At 45.0% G+C, this 16,133-nt stretch overlaps 1 protein-coding gene across 1 annotated transcript in view; it reads right to left on the reverse strand.

The window, feature by feature from the left end:
* The window catches only part of LOC147031702 (pre-mRNA-processing factor 40 homolog B-like), a 141,222-nt gene that overhangs the window by 98,864 nt on the left and 26,225 nt on the right, over positions 1-16,133 (reverse strand). The window contains exon 4 of the mRNA XM_085852098.1: positions 1,674-1,757. Coding sequence (XP_085708224.1) covers positions 1,674-1,757 — 84 coding nt within the window. The remainder of the gene's footprint in view (positions 1-1,673; positions 1,758-16,133) is intronic.

The following is a 16,133-nucleotide window of genomic DNA, read 5'->3' on the forward strand; positions in this document are numbered from 1 at the left end:
GCCAAAATAAAGGCATGCGTCAAAAGAACACGTTGCATGCTTCGAACAACATCGCCCGTAGGGTGGATACTCAACTAATTATCATAATGGGCCGACAGGATTTCCTGGTGGGACGCACAATCGCCTCCAGGCCTTCCAGCCAGGGTTAGAATCCCAACCCATCTATAAACTGTCATCCCGGTGTTTCACAGGCAGGGTAATTCATCAATGTGTGTACCGTCCTTCGGATGGACGCTAAACTGGGTGCCCCATCTGCAGACATTAGTTGGTGGATGTTAAAAATCCCATGGGGTCCTTTGCTCAGAATAGGCAAGCTATCACCAGTACCATAAACAAATTCCAAATTCCTGCTGGGAAGGCAATGGTAAACTGCCCAGCATTATCCTTGCAAAGAAATTGCGCCGGCAGTACTGAACCTGCCTTCGGACAAAACACCATAATACAAATACAAACTAGAACGGGCAGTCAGTAGAGCGCATACCTTCGCCAACGCTACATTTTGTCTCCCCCCCCCAGAAACCGTTGATTGTAAGGGTATTTAATCCCATACCACATCTGCCGTCTCATATGTGTTATGATGGCTTAAAAACATTAAATTTCCTGCTGTTTGACACTGATTCACGTACATTGTACAATTTCTGTATGAACTCCCTGACCTTTTTGGGTGTCGGTGTCAAGTCAATCTGATGACAACTGGTCACATTATTGGAAATAAGTTCAGTGACACCCCCCCCCCCCCAATGCTTTAAACTCACCAATAAAGTCACTGTCAAATATTGCACATCACAGGATAGGGAATTGAATTCTAAACATTTTGAATCTACTTACATGCAAATTGTATAAGAATTGACCGCGTTATGATAATAAAGGTCGTTGACCCCCCTGACCTTTGACCCAAACCACTAACAAAGGTAATGACGTCATTGTGTCATATCGTATATCACAAGATTGGGCATTGAATTCACAACATTTTGGCATTTATTGCATGCAAATTGGATAAAAATCGACCGCACTATGGCAAAATGATGATTTTGACCTTTTCATGACCTCGACCTTGACCTTTGTACTCTTAATTTTGTAATTGGTATTAGAGTGAGGGGAACAGAACAGTCAACATTTTGGTGTTGGTTTCATGCAAATCGGATAAGAATTGACCGTGTTATGACTAAAACCACACATTTTGCAATGTGGTGCCCCCCCCTGACCTTTGACTCCCAACCGTGAATAAGGGTTATTAAGTCATTGTGTCATGTCACATATCACAAGATGGGGCATTGAATTCTGAACATTTTGGCATTAGTTGCATGCAAATTGGATACAAATTGACCGCGCTTTGGTAAAAAGACGATTTTGACCTTTTTATGACCTTGACCTTTGACCCGATCACTCCCAAAATCTAATCAAATGGTCCTCGGATAATAACCAATCATCCCACCAAATTTGCTGCGATTCAGTTAAATACTTTTGGAGTTATGCGAATAACAAACAAACAAACAAACAAACAAACATATTCACAAATAAATAAATAAATAAATAAATAAATAAAATACACAGCGATCAAAACATAACCTTCGCAACAAAGCTTGCGAAGGTAATTATGATGATAATCACAGACAGAATGTTATGAGGTTAAATGTTCCAAATGAGTATTACAACAAACAGCACACCATTACCCTTGGCAGGACTGTTGGCACAGGCGAAGGAGGCATTCCTGCCATCATCATCCCAGGCATCATTGGAGGTATCATTCCAGGCATCTGTAAAAATACCAGACAAGCCGGTAGGTGGCGATGGGTTGCCGAGCATGGAAACTATAAGATATAGAGCAAAATGGATGTCACATAGCGGATAGGGAATCACCTTAAGATTATGCATATCAAATCTCATCCAGTTCCATCTACTGATAACTACTCGGTATCCATTTGAATGAAAAGTACCGAAAATGCGGTTTGAAATCGGAAATCCCCAAAGTTTGAGGGGGTGCTGTGGGTGAACAAAGATCTAAATCGAAAATCCGGCTCGATAGTTTGTGCACAATGTATTCCAGACGATTAGTGTGAATTTTCATGACAATCCGACCATAACCCAAGGAGGAGTAGCATTTGGCGCGAAGGCACCTCCAGCTCTCGCATATTATTGATGTTTGCACTAATTGACCTTTGACCCCTGATCGAAGCGAAATCGGTCAATGTCCTGAGGCAAAGTTGTAGTACTCATTGAGTACCATGAACCTGCAAAGTTTCATTTGTATCGATGCACTCACCTGGTCGCTAGGGGGCCTTCAATTTTCGCCAATTTTCACGCATACCCTAATTGTAGGGGGCGCTGCGGGTAAAGTATTCCAGATATCACAAAAATCGGAATATATTTGATAGAGATCATTCCTGCCTGTAGATCATTCCTGCCAAATTTCACAACCCTACGTGGGATGATGGCTCTCGGAATTGATTTCGCGTGAACGGTACAGATTTTGAAGGTTTTTCGATTGTTGCTCGGGAACCAAAGTGTCTCCAGCAACCATCACAATTTCCAAAGCACTCGGTCATAAGATGTACCTACCACCCGAGTTTGGTCAAAATCCTCCCACGTTTACTACCAATTATGCCGATGACAAACGAACAAACATCCAAATAAACCAATGTCACCCGCAGGGAGACCCGTATCTTGCCAAAAGGTGACCACGTGTGACTTCTTCAAGGTCACACTGAGGTGAACAGAGCTGCTATCCACCAGGAACGACTCCTTGAGGAATATCTGCCTACGAGAGATTCCGATGAGAATTGTTCTACAGAGTAACCATGCAAAATGTGTTTGCCTCATAACGTCACCAAATGACGTCATAATGTCTCAAGGTTGATATATCTAGAAAGCACTCATCGAGGTGTTCAATTTGAGGTACTACACGATATGGTTCCTAAAACTCGAAAATTTGACCTTGGGGTCAAATATGTTTGACCTCAGGCGCTAACCATGAAGGTCAAGGCCAATCGCCACCAAAAACTAATCAGCTGAGCGCCAGACCATATACTACATTCCCATAAAGTTTGGAGACGATTCGATTAAAATTACTCAAAAAATAAGGGTTTCGTTGACTCCCCTGATTTGCGACAAAGTGGCCTTGACCTTTGACCTTGATCTTCAAAATTTCATGCGCTGAAAGGGACCTCTATAGGCCTCCGATGTGTGAAGTTACAAAAATTCCCAATGATAACTGTGCTCTGCAGAGTGATTTATACGTGATTACAGACAAAAAAAAACATTAAATAAAACATAGGAAGGCCAAGGCCAATCACCACCAAAAACTAATCAGCTGAGCGCCAGACCATATACTACATTCCCATAAAGTTTGGAGACGATTCGATTAAAATTACTCAAAAAATAAGGGTTTTGTCGACTCCCCTGATTTGCAACAAAGTGACTTTGACCTTTGACCTTGACCTTCAAAATTTTGTGTGCTGAAAGGGACCTCTATAGGCCTCTGATATGCGAAGTTACAAAAATTTCCAATGATAACTGCTCTGCAGAATTTTTTATACGTGATTACAGACAAAAAAAAAAACAACAAAAAAAAACATACAAGCTGACGAACATATCTTGCAAAAACTTCGTTTTGGCAAGATAACAAACAGTCAGAATTACTGACAATAAGGGTCACCTATTTCGGCGACCCAAAAACCTCAGAGGCAGAAATGTTCATTCGGTTCATCTCTTAGCTATTGTCGTACGAGCAGGTGTGTATCTCCATGTAGATATATATTTTTTATTATAATTATTATTATTATTTTTTAAATTATTATTATTTTTTCTTTTTTTATTTAAACAATTAGTGTTTTAGAGTACAGTGGAGGCTGAAAGATCGGTCTTTATGGGTTGCAAAAAACTGCAAAACAAAACAATCCACAACTGTCTTGATTTCAAAATCACCACAATTTATCGTTTGAAAATAATTGGAACAATTCTGTAACCTCTGATTAACACACTTCATAACACAAATATGGTCGACTTCAGGAAAAGGTGGGGCATCAAAGTGACATATTTAATTATTAAAAACCCATAGTTTTTCTAAAACAGCAGCTAAATATAAACAAAAAAGTTCATCGAACACGATACGCTTTGCAGTGTTCAAATATATGATGTACTTCAATTTGAATAAAATAATGATTTTAAAGATCATCTAAAATATCTTCTTCTTCTTCTTCTTTCGGCTGCTCCCGTTAGGGGTCGCCACAGCGGATCATCCGCATGATCCGCATAGTGATTTGGCACATGTTTTACGCCGGATGCCCTTCCTGACGCAACCCTGGTCGCCTCTTATGACACAGGGATATGGTACACCTATTTTAACCGGGGTATACACCGGCCCAGTATACTGGTACTCATTTCGCCGACCTCGGAAGGATGACAGGCTGAGTCAACCCCCTGGTGTATTAATTCAGTGGTCCAACGGGGCTTGAACTCAGGACCTTTTGGATCCCAAGCCGCTGCCCTAACCACTGCGCCAACACCAGGCTCTAAAGATCATCTAAAAAAAATATATATATATATGTATATATATATATATATATATATATATATATATATATATATATATATATATATATATATATATATATATATATATATGTATATATATATATATATATATATATATATATATATATATATATATATATATATATATATATATATATATAGTTACGGTTGTGGAAATTCACAGAACATAATTCAGGCTTCCCAGAGATCAGTTATGTCGAAAAGTGTGTGTTCAGATTAGATTTCCTCACCGATGTCTAAAGGGAATTATTCATGTAACCGGGCTGTGATCTTTGGGTCAGCCATTATTCTTTTGCTATCTTTATTTTGGAACAACGACTACTTCAACAACCACAACTGCCTTTCAACAACCACGCCATCCCCACCACAACCACCATCTCAACAACCACGCCATCCCCACCACAGCACTAACCACACTGCAACAACAACATCTCAACAACTCCCAGCCCGATATCCATCAGAACGGGAAAACAGAAATGACGGTTGGAAAGCAACAACTGAGCCCAGCCGAGCTCTGTTGGAATTTTCCCTCAGAAGGAAAGAATGTCTGTGATCGGACCAAAAGAGCGGGCCAAGAGGAGCCGAACCGAACCCCCCAGGAATGTTACCCCCCCCCCCCCCCCGCGCGCCGCGAAGAGAGGGGCGAGGTGCCAGGGCGATAAAAGGCCGGGCTGAAACACCAAGCAGTTAGTCAGCAGTTGGTCTGGGTTCTTCGTGGAGTTGAGTGGAAGTCTGGGTGGATTTGAGCTGCAATCGTCTGCAGTCTGGGAGTTGCAGTCTGGGAGTGCAGTGGAGTCTGTCAGCGAGTGGAAAGAGAGTCCCTCTGCTTGGTCTCTCTCTTTGGTCGACGGAGGTGCCGGTGGAGCCGGAGAGGAGTCACCAGCCGGATCGCCGTTGAAGGCACGGGTGGAGTCCAGCGGAGTGCGGGTAGGGACACCGAGGGTTGCCGAACCAGGGCCCGGCGAGTCACCACGAGGGTGACAGGTAACCAGCACGGCCTCTTGGAGCTCTTGCGGTCTCCACAGCTCCGTGAACTATTAAAGACCCACGGTGTCCAGTTCTGCCCTTCCCTTTCCTGGGGTTTCTTTGTATGAATGTCATGGCGCCTTGTCCGTCAAGTAATGAACTGTTAAGTGATTGTGTAAATAATAATAGAAAGGTTGTAGTTATTTGTCTTGCTCGTTCCTAAATGTCTTTATTCCTGCATGATTGCATACGTGTTTGATCGCATATGTGCATGATTGCATACGTGTGTAACAAATAAATGTCCTTGTTTGAATGTTCACCTGTTCGTTGCGTCCTTTCCCTCAATTGAGCTGCCGTATTGCGTTCGGGATATTAGCTGGCTTTTAAATCGCCGATAAAGTAATCAGATCTGGCGGGGCTTGGCGATATACACCGCTCGGCAAATCGCAAACGGAGCGAGCTGCTTAAGTGGCTCGTTTCCAAGCAGGTCCCGTCGAGGTGTAAATCCCCGGCATTTCTGTCTGCGCGCATTCTTAGGTAAATCGACAATTCGGCGATCAGACCCTGTCACGCGCGGACAGAATAGTTGGCTGATTTTCGGTGTGTTAAAGACACACCTGTAGCTGGATTTCAGCGTTGATCCGAAAGCTGCGACTCGGTTTGCCACCTCCGGTGGGCGCGCGGCTGCGATTAGCTAAAAGCGGTCGCTCGCACGCCGGTGCGGCAGGAAATCTACAACAATATATATATATAGGTTTTTTTTCCCAGAAATTTAGCGCAACTGAAGCAGTCTTATACACCATCCTTATAAACCACTGTTTTTAACATGTACAACTACGACAAAACTGGAGGTTCTTGGAAGTGACAAGGAGATTTGTGTTCTGCCGTGTTCAGTGTAAAATTCAATAAAAAACAAAAACTTGAGATTTTAAAAGTTATATCGATTAAAAATTGATCCTGGGAATTTACCAACGATGACGGTTTCTATTACACCACCTGATCTAACATGTTACATTAGTTCTTCATAAAGTCCTTAAAAACAGTAAGTTTTCTGTTTGGAATGATTTTCAATTTAGCTTGACTGCCAGACAGGTAGAGTAAAAATATCATTTTATATATACACACACACACACACACACACACACACACACACACACACACACACACACACACACACACACACACACACACACACACACACACACACCGCATTATGACATTTCGGTCAACGACTGACTGCATATACGACGGTGGTCCCATAAGATTATAATGGAGCTGAAAAATTCCTATCGCCTCGTGATGTCGTCGCCGTCGTAGCGCTGCCAGTCGTATAAAAGTACAGTATAGCACATACAATTATGTACAGTACATAACACTTGATAATGATAATAAACAACTACACTGTGGCCCCGTTATAACGTGATTGTGGAGGTCCATAAAATGTCATCACGAAAAAAGTGGGGTCGCGCTAAATCGGGATTCAAGAAAATCAGCGTTCAAACTGACTCAATGTTGACCTAACATCCTAAAGCACCCCTATTTTCGCTCTATTTGACCCGTTTTTTGCACATTTACCTTCTAGCAAGTAAATTACCTTTGGATTAAAGAATTCCACGAATAAATCGCTGTTCGTCAAAATTAAAACAAATTAATATTTAGTAAAGCTTTTTATGTTGTTAAAACATTCGCACTGTTCCAAACATATATCACACAACTGACAGGTGCTTGTTTCTTCATTTGTAAATTATAACATGGATGCAATGATTATTTATAAAATCCAAATGCTATTTATTCACCTTTCTATAATCGATGCGAGAGGAGATTGTAAGCAGCCGCTAACAACACACGTGGCCGTCATGAACAGCACAAATGTAAAACAAACGCATCTTCCGTAGATCTTGGATGTGTGTTACAATTGCCAACAGTATTCAGTTCAGTAACATGCTGTACAGGTTTATAGCCTAGGAGCAATAGGCTATACCATATAGCCTATGTGTGTAGTAGGCTATACCATCTAGGTTTGTGTAAGTACACTATATGATGTTTGCACAATGATGACCGCTTAACGACGCATTTCTCAGAACGTATCCTCATCGTTAAGTGGTGCATGACTATATATATATATATATATACATACATACATATATATATACATATATATATATATATATATATATATATATATATATATATATATATATATATATATATATATATATATATATATATATATATATATATATATATATATATATATATATATATATATATATATATATATATATATATATATATATGTATATATATATATATATATATATATATATATATATATATATATATATCTATGTATGTATATATATATATATATATATATATATATATATATATATATATATATATGCCTGGTGTTGGCTTAATGGTTAGGGTGGTGGGCTTAGGATCCGAGTATCCTGAGTTCAAATCCCACTCGGCTGTTGAATTAATACCAGGTGGGGTTGACTCTGCCTGTCATCCTTCCGAGGTCGGCAAAATGAGTGCCAGCATGCTGGTATCCTGTGTCGGAGTGGCGACCCGTCCAGGATTGTGCCCAATAGCCAAGGAGACTGCTTCGGCAGCACCAACGCTCTGCACAGAGTATGGTCCCAGTGGATGGATATATATATACACATACATATACAGGTAGTCGTCGACTTACGACCGCAATTGGTTTTGACCAATCGGTCGCAAGTCGAACAACGTATATTTTATACAAAAAAAAAAATATTTTTTTTGGGGCCACTTTACGTGTTCGTAAAGTGGTCGTAAAGTCGAACAGTCGTAAGTCGACGACTACCTGTATCTATATATACACATATATAAATAAATATAATATATTTATGGATTTCAGAATCGGATCCGGCTAATGCATACAAACATTTAGGTCCTCAGACAGTTATTTCCCTAAATGCATATCCAGGATAGACCCATCCTCATGTCTGGTGGGATTCTAACTTTGATGTGTTGGAGAAGGAAATAGAATAGATTTCCTTTCTTATGGGATAGCCTTTTTCTCTTTACGACACATTCATACACGCAAGATAGCCGTTAGCCCAACGGAGGTTTGTCTACCCCCTTTCCATCAGGACACATTGGCATGGAGGTGGACGATATATTTACACCTTGGACTGACAGGAGATTTGATTAAGCACACCGCGGGCTTTTCCTGAGCAGTTATTCTGACGGTCAAATACGGCTGTGGATCATTTACCTCACCCACCTATTTTCCCATCGACGTTCCACACCCCGTTCAGCAGCTCTATGGATTCTAACTGGCTCTTTTTCGTATCGGGCTGAACATTGAGGTAATAATTGCCCATTGACCTTTTGTGAGCACTTCACGGTTTTTGCTTGGTAATTCTGGCAAATGGCTGCTTTCTGTCGTTCGTCCAGCACCACAAACATGGCATCGTAAGGAAGGAATGATCGAGAGATTGGCGGTTTTGTCACGTGCAACGATGCGCCAATAGGCAAGGTGGATTTGGCCGAAATCTGCTCGAGACTCCTCCCACACCGGCCACCTATAAGAAGGACGAGAGGACCGTTTTCCTGATGAGAGGACCGAATGATCTGCTGGGTACCCTTGTCTCGTGTTTAATTGTTAAGTAAGGCATAGTGATAAGCATCTGCTCTGTTTTTTTCTACCAATACCTGAGTAATTCTTTATTTGTTTGAGATTATTTTAATCGATTTGAATTTACCAATTTTCACGACAGGCATATAAAAAGTTATTCTGTTTATTTATTTTTTCCTTATTAATAAATTCCTTGTTGACGTTTCAACCTGTTGGTGCTTGTCCTTTCCTTACATTGATCCAGCATTGTCCGAACCGAGACAGACTGGGAGGTAATTACAAAACTAATTCACCTGTCATAGTCAGTATGCACCAGCGGTAAACGCTAGGCCACCCTAATTAAGATCCAATCAAAAAAAAAGATTGGTGCTTTGCCGAGGGCGTGCTCCCAGTTAGGAAGCCCGTGACCTCCAGATAAACGGCAAAATTAGACGGTGGACACGGGAACTCGTGGTTAACTGATTGGTGTTTGTGGTTGTAAAGCAACCCACCGTACCACAAAGTTAATCGTGAGCGGTGGCCCCAGGTTCGGCTTTTCCAAGGAGAAACGGGGATTAACCTGTCATAATACACTCGGTACCCGTTATATCCTTGGAGGAGCAGAGGAGCTCCTTGTGAGCCAACGGCCATCCTTATCTAGCGCCCAACTGTGTCTGCGGACATCCTCCTGCAGTTGGGTTACTATTTATTAGGAGGTTGGTGGCAGGATTTGCACTCCGGCCACTGTAAAACCCTTCATTTAACAAATCATTCCAAAAGCATTAAAAAATAAAAAAAAAAATCTGACAACCCACTCCATGGAAGTACCTCCTGTGCAGCTGCCCTCCGCAGGGCAACACGCCAGATGATGAGATTGGGACAAAGCTTTTGAGACCCCCAATCTTGTTGATAGGAGGGAAACCATGGGGTAACCTTCCCGGGTCAGATTGCGGTCATGTGCATTGGGGTGGTGCTGATGTGTCATCCACCAAACTGCGGTCTCCTTGGGTGAACCTGAGGCGGTCCCTTCGAGTGGGTGCCCGGAATGTCCTATCCCAAAGAGAGGATGATCACCTGTCTCTGCTATCATCTGAGCTCAAGCGTATGGACATCGGTATTGCAGCACTCTCTGAGGTTCAGAGCCCAGATATTGGCGAAATCATGGCGGGTGGTTACACCTACTATTGGTCTGGTCGCTCTGATGGTTACCATACCCAAGGAGTTGCTGTTGCTGTGTCCAATAGGCTGACCCCAATGATAATTGAGGTAACACCGGTCAACGAGCGTATTATGAGATTAAGGATTCGTCACTCCTTCGGTGTCATTTCCCTGGTCTCTGTTTATGCTCTGACTGAGGCGAGTCATCTCACTGTGAAGGATGCATTCTATGCCGCACTCACATCTGTGGTTGATCAATGTGCCAGGTGAGACACTCTTCTAGTCTTGGAGGATTTCAATGCAGACTGGAACTGATAGGGATGGTTATGAGACATGTGTTGGTCCCTATGGGTCTAGAACTGTGAACCAGAATAGCACCAAGTTCCTTGACTTTGCAAGAAGTCATGGACTTAGGGTGGCTGGTTCCTGGTTTCAGCACCCACAGGCTCATTGTTGGACTTGGTATTCCAACGCTGGCGGTGTGGCAAAGGAGATTAACCAGGTGCTTGTTGATGATTGCTGGATGATGATCCAGAACTGCAGAGTCTATCAGAATGCTCAGTTCCTCAATACTGACCACAGGCTTGTTGTAGCAACTCTGAAGTTGCAGCTTAAATCCAGGAGAATGGTACCATCCCAGACTAAGCTGGATATTGGCAAGCTCAAGGAAGAGAGGATTACTGAGGAATTTGTGCACAGGCTGAGAGAGGATTTGGGGGGTCTGGTTGAAATGGGGTAATGCTCCTGGGATCTGTGGCATCCATGCTGAACTTCAAGGCTGGTGGAAATGCTGCACTCGTGTTGTTGCATGCAGTTCTTCACTCTGCCTGGAACACAGGAATCATTCCAACTGACTGGAAGAGGTCTCTTGAGTCCCTCTTTAGAAAGTGAAGGGTGATCGCCAAGACTGCAACAACTACCGAGGGGTGACGCTGCTCTCAGTGTAGGACAAGGTCTTTGCTCAGATAATTCTTGATAGGGTTCGCCACCATCTGCTTGAGCACCAGCATCCAGAGCAGTCAGGCTTTACACCAAAGAGGTCAACGATAGACCGTATCCTTGCTCTTTGGGTCCTCACTGAATGCAGATGAGAGTTTTGGCAGGGGCTGCTTGCAGTCTATGTTGATCTCTGTAAAGCGTTTGATTCAGTGAATCGGAATGCCCTCTGGAGGATTCTTGGTCTTCGTGGGGTGCCACCAAAACTGATGAATCTGATGTCTGAACTATACTCTGGTACTGAGAGTGCTGTGAGATGTGGTGGTACCATCTCTGACATATTTCCAGTTGTTGCTGGAGTTCGTCAGAGGTGTGTCCTGGCCACCACACTTTTCAGCACTTTTATGGACTGGATTTTGGGGAGGATCTCAGAGAGATCAAGCTGCGGTGCATCGTTTGGGAATGTCAAGAACTCTGACCTTCATTTCGCAGATGATGCAGTCATCTTTGTGGAGACTCCAGATATCTTTTTGAGGGCCCTTGGGGTGCTGAATGAGGAGTCGGAGCAGCTGGGATTATGGGTTTCCTGGGTCAAAACTAAGATCCAAGCTTTCAATGACATCTTGGATGCTGCTGTCCTGTCTGTGCCTGTTTGTGGTGAGGATGTTGAGGTCACGGAGAGATTCACTTACTTTGGCAGTGATACTCATGTCTCTGCAGGCTGTGAGCCAGAGGTCAACAGACATCTGGGTCGGGCCAGGGGAGTCATGGATTCACTGGATCACGGGGTGTGGCGCTGCCAGTACCTGTGCGGGAGGACAAAAGTCTGAGTCTTCAGGTCCTTGTTGCTACCAGTCTTACTCTATAGATGTGAGATTTGGACTTTGACCAGGGATCTGAGACGGAGACTTAATTCCTTTCGTACCAGGTATCTTCGGAGAATCCTTGGCTAATGCTGGTCAGGCTTTGTGTCCAACGAGCGGTTGCTGAGAGAGTCTCAAATGAGATTTGCTACCTGCATAATCTGTGTGCGTCAACTGTGACTGTATGGACACGTGGCTCATTTTCCTGACGCTGATCCTGCTCACCAGATTCTCTCAGTGAGGGAGCCTCCTGAGCAGAGGAGGCCAATGGGCCGACCACGTGCCTCGTGATTGCAGCCGGTTGATCAGCATCTCAAGGAGATGGGGATGGGCCAGGCATCTGCCTGGGGGATGGCCAGACGGAGGCCCATGGAGTACCGGCGGAAAGTGGACGCAGCGACGCGCTGCTCCAGCGCATGCTCCCATACCTGACCTGACCCCCCACCCCCGTGGAACCCCTTCGACCCCGATTTATTTCCTGCTGTGAACAAACTTTGGTACATCACGGGTGATGAAGGTTGTGGTCAAGTTTCATCAGAATTGCATTTGGAGTTTCTGTGAAGAAAGCAAATGCCTATTTTGGGGGGCAACCCCTGTAGATCCCCTTCGGGCCTAATATTTTTAATGCCATGAACAATTTTGGTGCATACACGACGAAGAACGTTGTGGTAAAGTTTCATTGAAATCGTATGTGTCGTTTCAGAGAAGTTGTTGCAAGTGCTTATGGACAGACGGACAATGCACCATCCCATCATCTCCCCGGAACTACGTGCCAGGTGAGCTAAAAATTTCGAAAGAAATGTGAAAGGAACAAAGAACGAAAATGTCGGGAAGAACCCAGGCAGATGAATTTCAGCAGTTACTCCCCAGGCTTAAATGCAGCAACATGTACAAGCTTCCAGTTGTCCGATGTACTGTAATACTTATTATTTAATCTATTTTTCACAAGCAAATTTAATAAGTTACACTTTTGTACCATTCTATGTAACATTTATATAACTGGCATATTTGATTAATCGGCAGGGGCAAAATCACATAGGTGCCGGATAAAACATCTTTTACTGTATATACATGTACATATCAACACAAATTAGCATATATTAAAAATAAAATCTTTAATAAGACGATTGTAACAAAAAAATGGTTTTTTTTTTTTAATGGCAGGCCAACTTAAGACTAGGTCAATGTCCTCACTCAAAGTGTTCAGCTAAAAATAAAAATCACAGGCATTTTCTCTACAACACATTGATACCATGTTGACAAATGCTCTAAATATTGTTGTGGTTACCAAATTCACAAACCACCATTCAGGTCCCTTTGGTGAGATATCTCCGTAAGTATATGTGTAGTTAGGCCCAAACCCGTTGTCTAGTGGGAACACATGTCATTCATGCGTGCTGCGACTCTTCAGGATAGCCGTTTTTCTTTTACTATCTTTATTTTGGACCAACCGCCATTGTTACCACCACCAACCACAACATCAACCACCACCGCGGCGCCGCTTCACGTCACACCTCGCAACCGTCGCATCGCCACCGTTCTTGCGCCGCTTGTGGGTACCGGTGTTGGACTCGTGCAGGGCGCGCGCCGAACAGCGTGTACAAAATCACGGATTTTGTGCTTCAAAAACGGATCAAAAACGACACACGCCCACTTTTGTTCCGTCCAATCGGTGAGCGAGGGGCGATTTGGCCCCGCCTCCAGGGCATTGGAGGGCGATCGCTATATGCAAATTTATGGATCAAAAAGCATTCACGCCCACTTTTTCTCGGGCCAATGGGGAGCGAGGTGAAAGGTCGAAGGCAGGGGGTCAAAGATGAGAGAGCGAAGCCACGGGGCTTATATAAGCGACCGTGTTCGTCAGTCAAGTGGATAAGAGTTAAGACTTCGAGGGCGGTGGAGTTGGGAAGAAGGAGCAAGAAGGAGCTGGTCGTCGTCGTGTGCGTTGGAGTCGGAGCGGAGGGGACGGAGCTGTGGAGAGGCGGCGAGGGCAGACGAGGGGGTGCTCGCGTCGTGCAGGGAGCTGCACCCCAGGGAGGCCGACGGCGCGACCTGGCTGAGGTGGAAACGCTCGTCGCGGGACTCGAGGCAGAGTAGGAATCCTCTATACCCCGAGCATCAGCAACCCCCTCCTGTTTCCCCCTGCGCTGAGATAGTGCGACCAAGGGGGCCCCTTTTCCCACCCCCTACCAGACACTGTCCGCGAGGCCCGCGGAGTTGAGGCACCATCGCCGCTCCGCGTCTCATCACCAGACGGGTAGGCCCGACCCGGTCTCGGCCTCAGGCCCGCCTCATCTTTGAGGGTGTTCTTTTCCTTGGTTTTGGGTATGTGTTGTCGGCGCCGTCTGTGAAGTAAAATTGCATAAGTGTTGCCGTGTGTTCGCGTAATCGGTATTAGATCTGCATTGTCGCATTTGCTTTTTGTGTAAAATTGCATTGTGTTTCTTTTCCTTTTCTATGTGCTTTTGGTGGAATTGAATATGTGTGCTTTCCGTTCATTGCGAATAAATGTGCTTTGTGTTGAACTGTTTCCCGCTTCGCTTCGTCGTTTCTTTCATTGAATCCTCATCTTGCTTCACGTTAAGGGTTGGTAGTGGGCTGAATACGCCCGATAATTAATCGAACCGTCGAGGTCGACGAATAACACCGCTCGGTTATCCCGATAGTACGGAACGGGTCGCTTAAGTGGCCCGTGTCCGAAGTCGACCTGCGGCGAGGTGCGACCGCCCGGTCTACCCTCCGTGTGGGTACTTAGGTAGGTCGAATTTGGCGAGCAACCCTATCCCACGCGGGGGCTGATTGGCTCGATCGCGGTGAGACCGAAAGGTCCACCCGTGACTGGTTCCCGGCGTTAGTCTGAGAGGGTCACGACTGGATTGTCCGTCCGGTGGGCGACGTGCCGCGATTCGAGTTACGTGGCCGTCAGCACGCCGGCGGGCGCGAATCCGCAACACTGGTGTCAGGTCGTGCGATACAAATCCATCGCCCTCCTCGCGGCACTGGTATCGGAGAACAGGAAAACGGGCTCTCCTGTCTCCAGCTAAATTCACGGGAATCGGTCCAGGGGTGAGAGAAGCGACCCCCGATTCCCTCCAAATTACGAGCGATTCAAATTAACCCTTTAAGAGAAGCAAGATAGCGTCTCAAGGCGAGCGGGAGCCGGGGGTATTAGAAATGGATGTAGAATGTGTAGAATCCATGGCCCAGGATGGAATGCCCGTGCAGGAACATGAACTCGTCCAACTGAACCCAGAGCCCGAAATGGGTGCGGCCGCGGCCGCGGTGTATGACACCTCCCCCCCCTCTCCACCAAAACCCTTCCCCAACCCTTGCCGAAACGGCTCAGCTGAGTGCATCCGACATAACCCAGCTATGCACCATGCTGGCGGAAATGACAGCGAAAATGGATGCAAACGCAAATGAAATTATAAACGAAATGAAAAGCATGAACGAAAAGATCGATGCGAGTACACAGCAAATGAAGGAAGAAACGAAAAAGCTGCGGGGTGAGACGCAGAACATGGGCCGATGCCTGCAGGCGGGCATGAAGGCCGTGACCAGGGAGATAGGAATGGCGACTCCACGTGTGGAAGCAAACAAGCTGGAAGGGGGTGCAACGGCTGACAGGCCCGCGGTGGAGGCGGGTAAAAAAAATAATTCGGGGGGCGTGTTGGGCGAGGGTCGTGACAGAGGAATCGACGGTGACCAAGAGGGAAAAATTAAATGGGGAGACCAAAACGTGTGAGACGAGACACGAGGTGACGACGACAGAAACTTATAAATGTATAGACACGGGAGACAGAAAAAATAGAGGAGAGACAACACGATGAAGACGGGGTAAGTGACACGCACACGGAGGTAGTGGAGGATAGTGAGGTTGAGCTCGCGGAGCGTGTAGGGACCCAGTGCGAGCACCTGGGTGGCCTCCTCCAGGAACGAGGGGAGGGAGTATGCCCCCTTGAGGCGAGTCACGACCAGGTGAGTTCGGTCGTGCTTTGCGAGCTTGAGGGGACGAGTGCTGCGAACGGGTGCACGGAGAGCTTGGGGGGTATAGAGGCCCCGGA

This window comes from Eptatretus burgeri, chromosome 2, assembly GCF_056783735.1.
Source record: "Eptatretus burgeri isolate ZD-2024b chromosome 2, Ebu_testis_v1, whole genome shotgun sequence".
Lineage (NCBI taxonomy): Eukaryota > Metazoa > Chordata > Myxini > Myxiniformes > Myxinidae > Eptatretus > Eptatretus burgeri.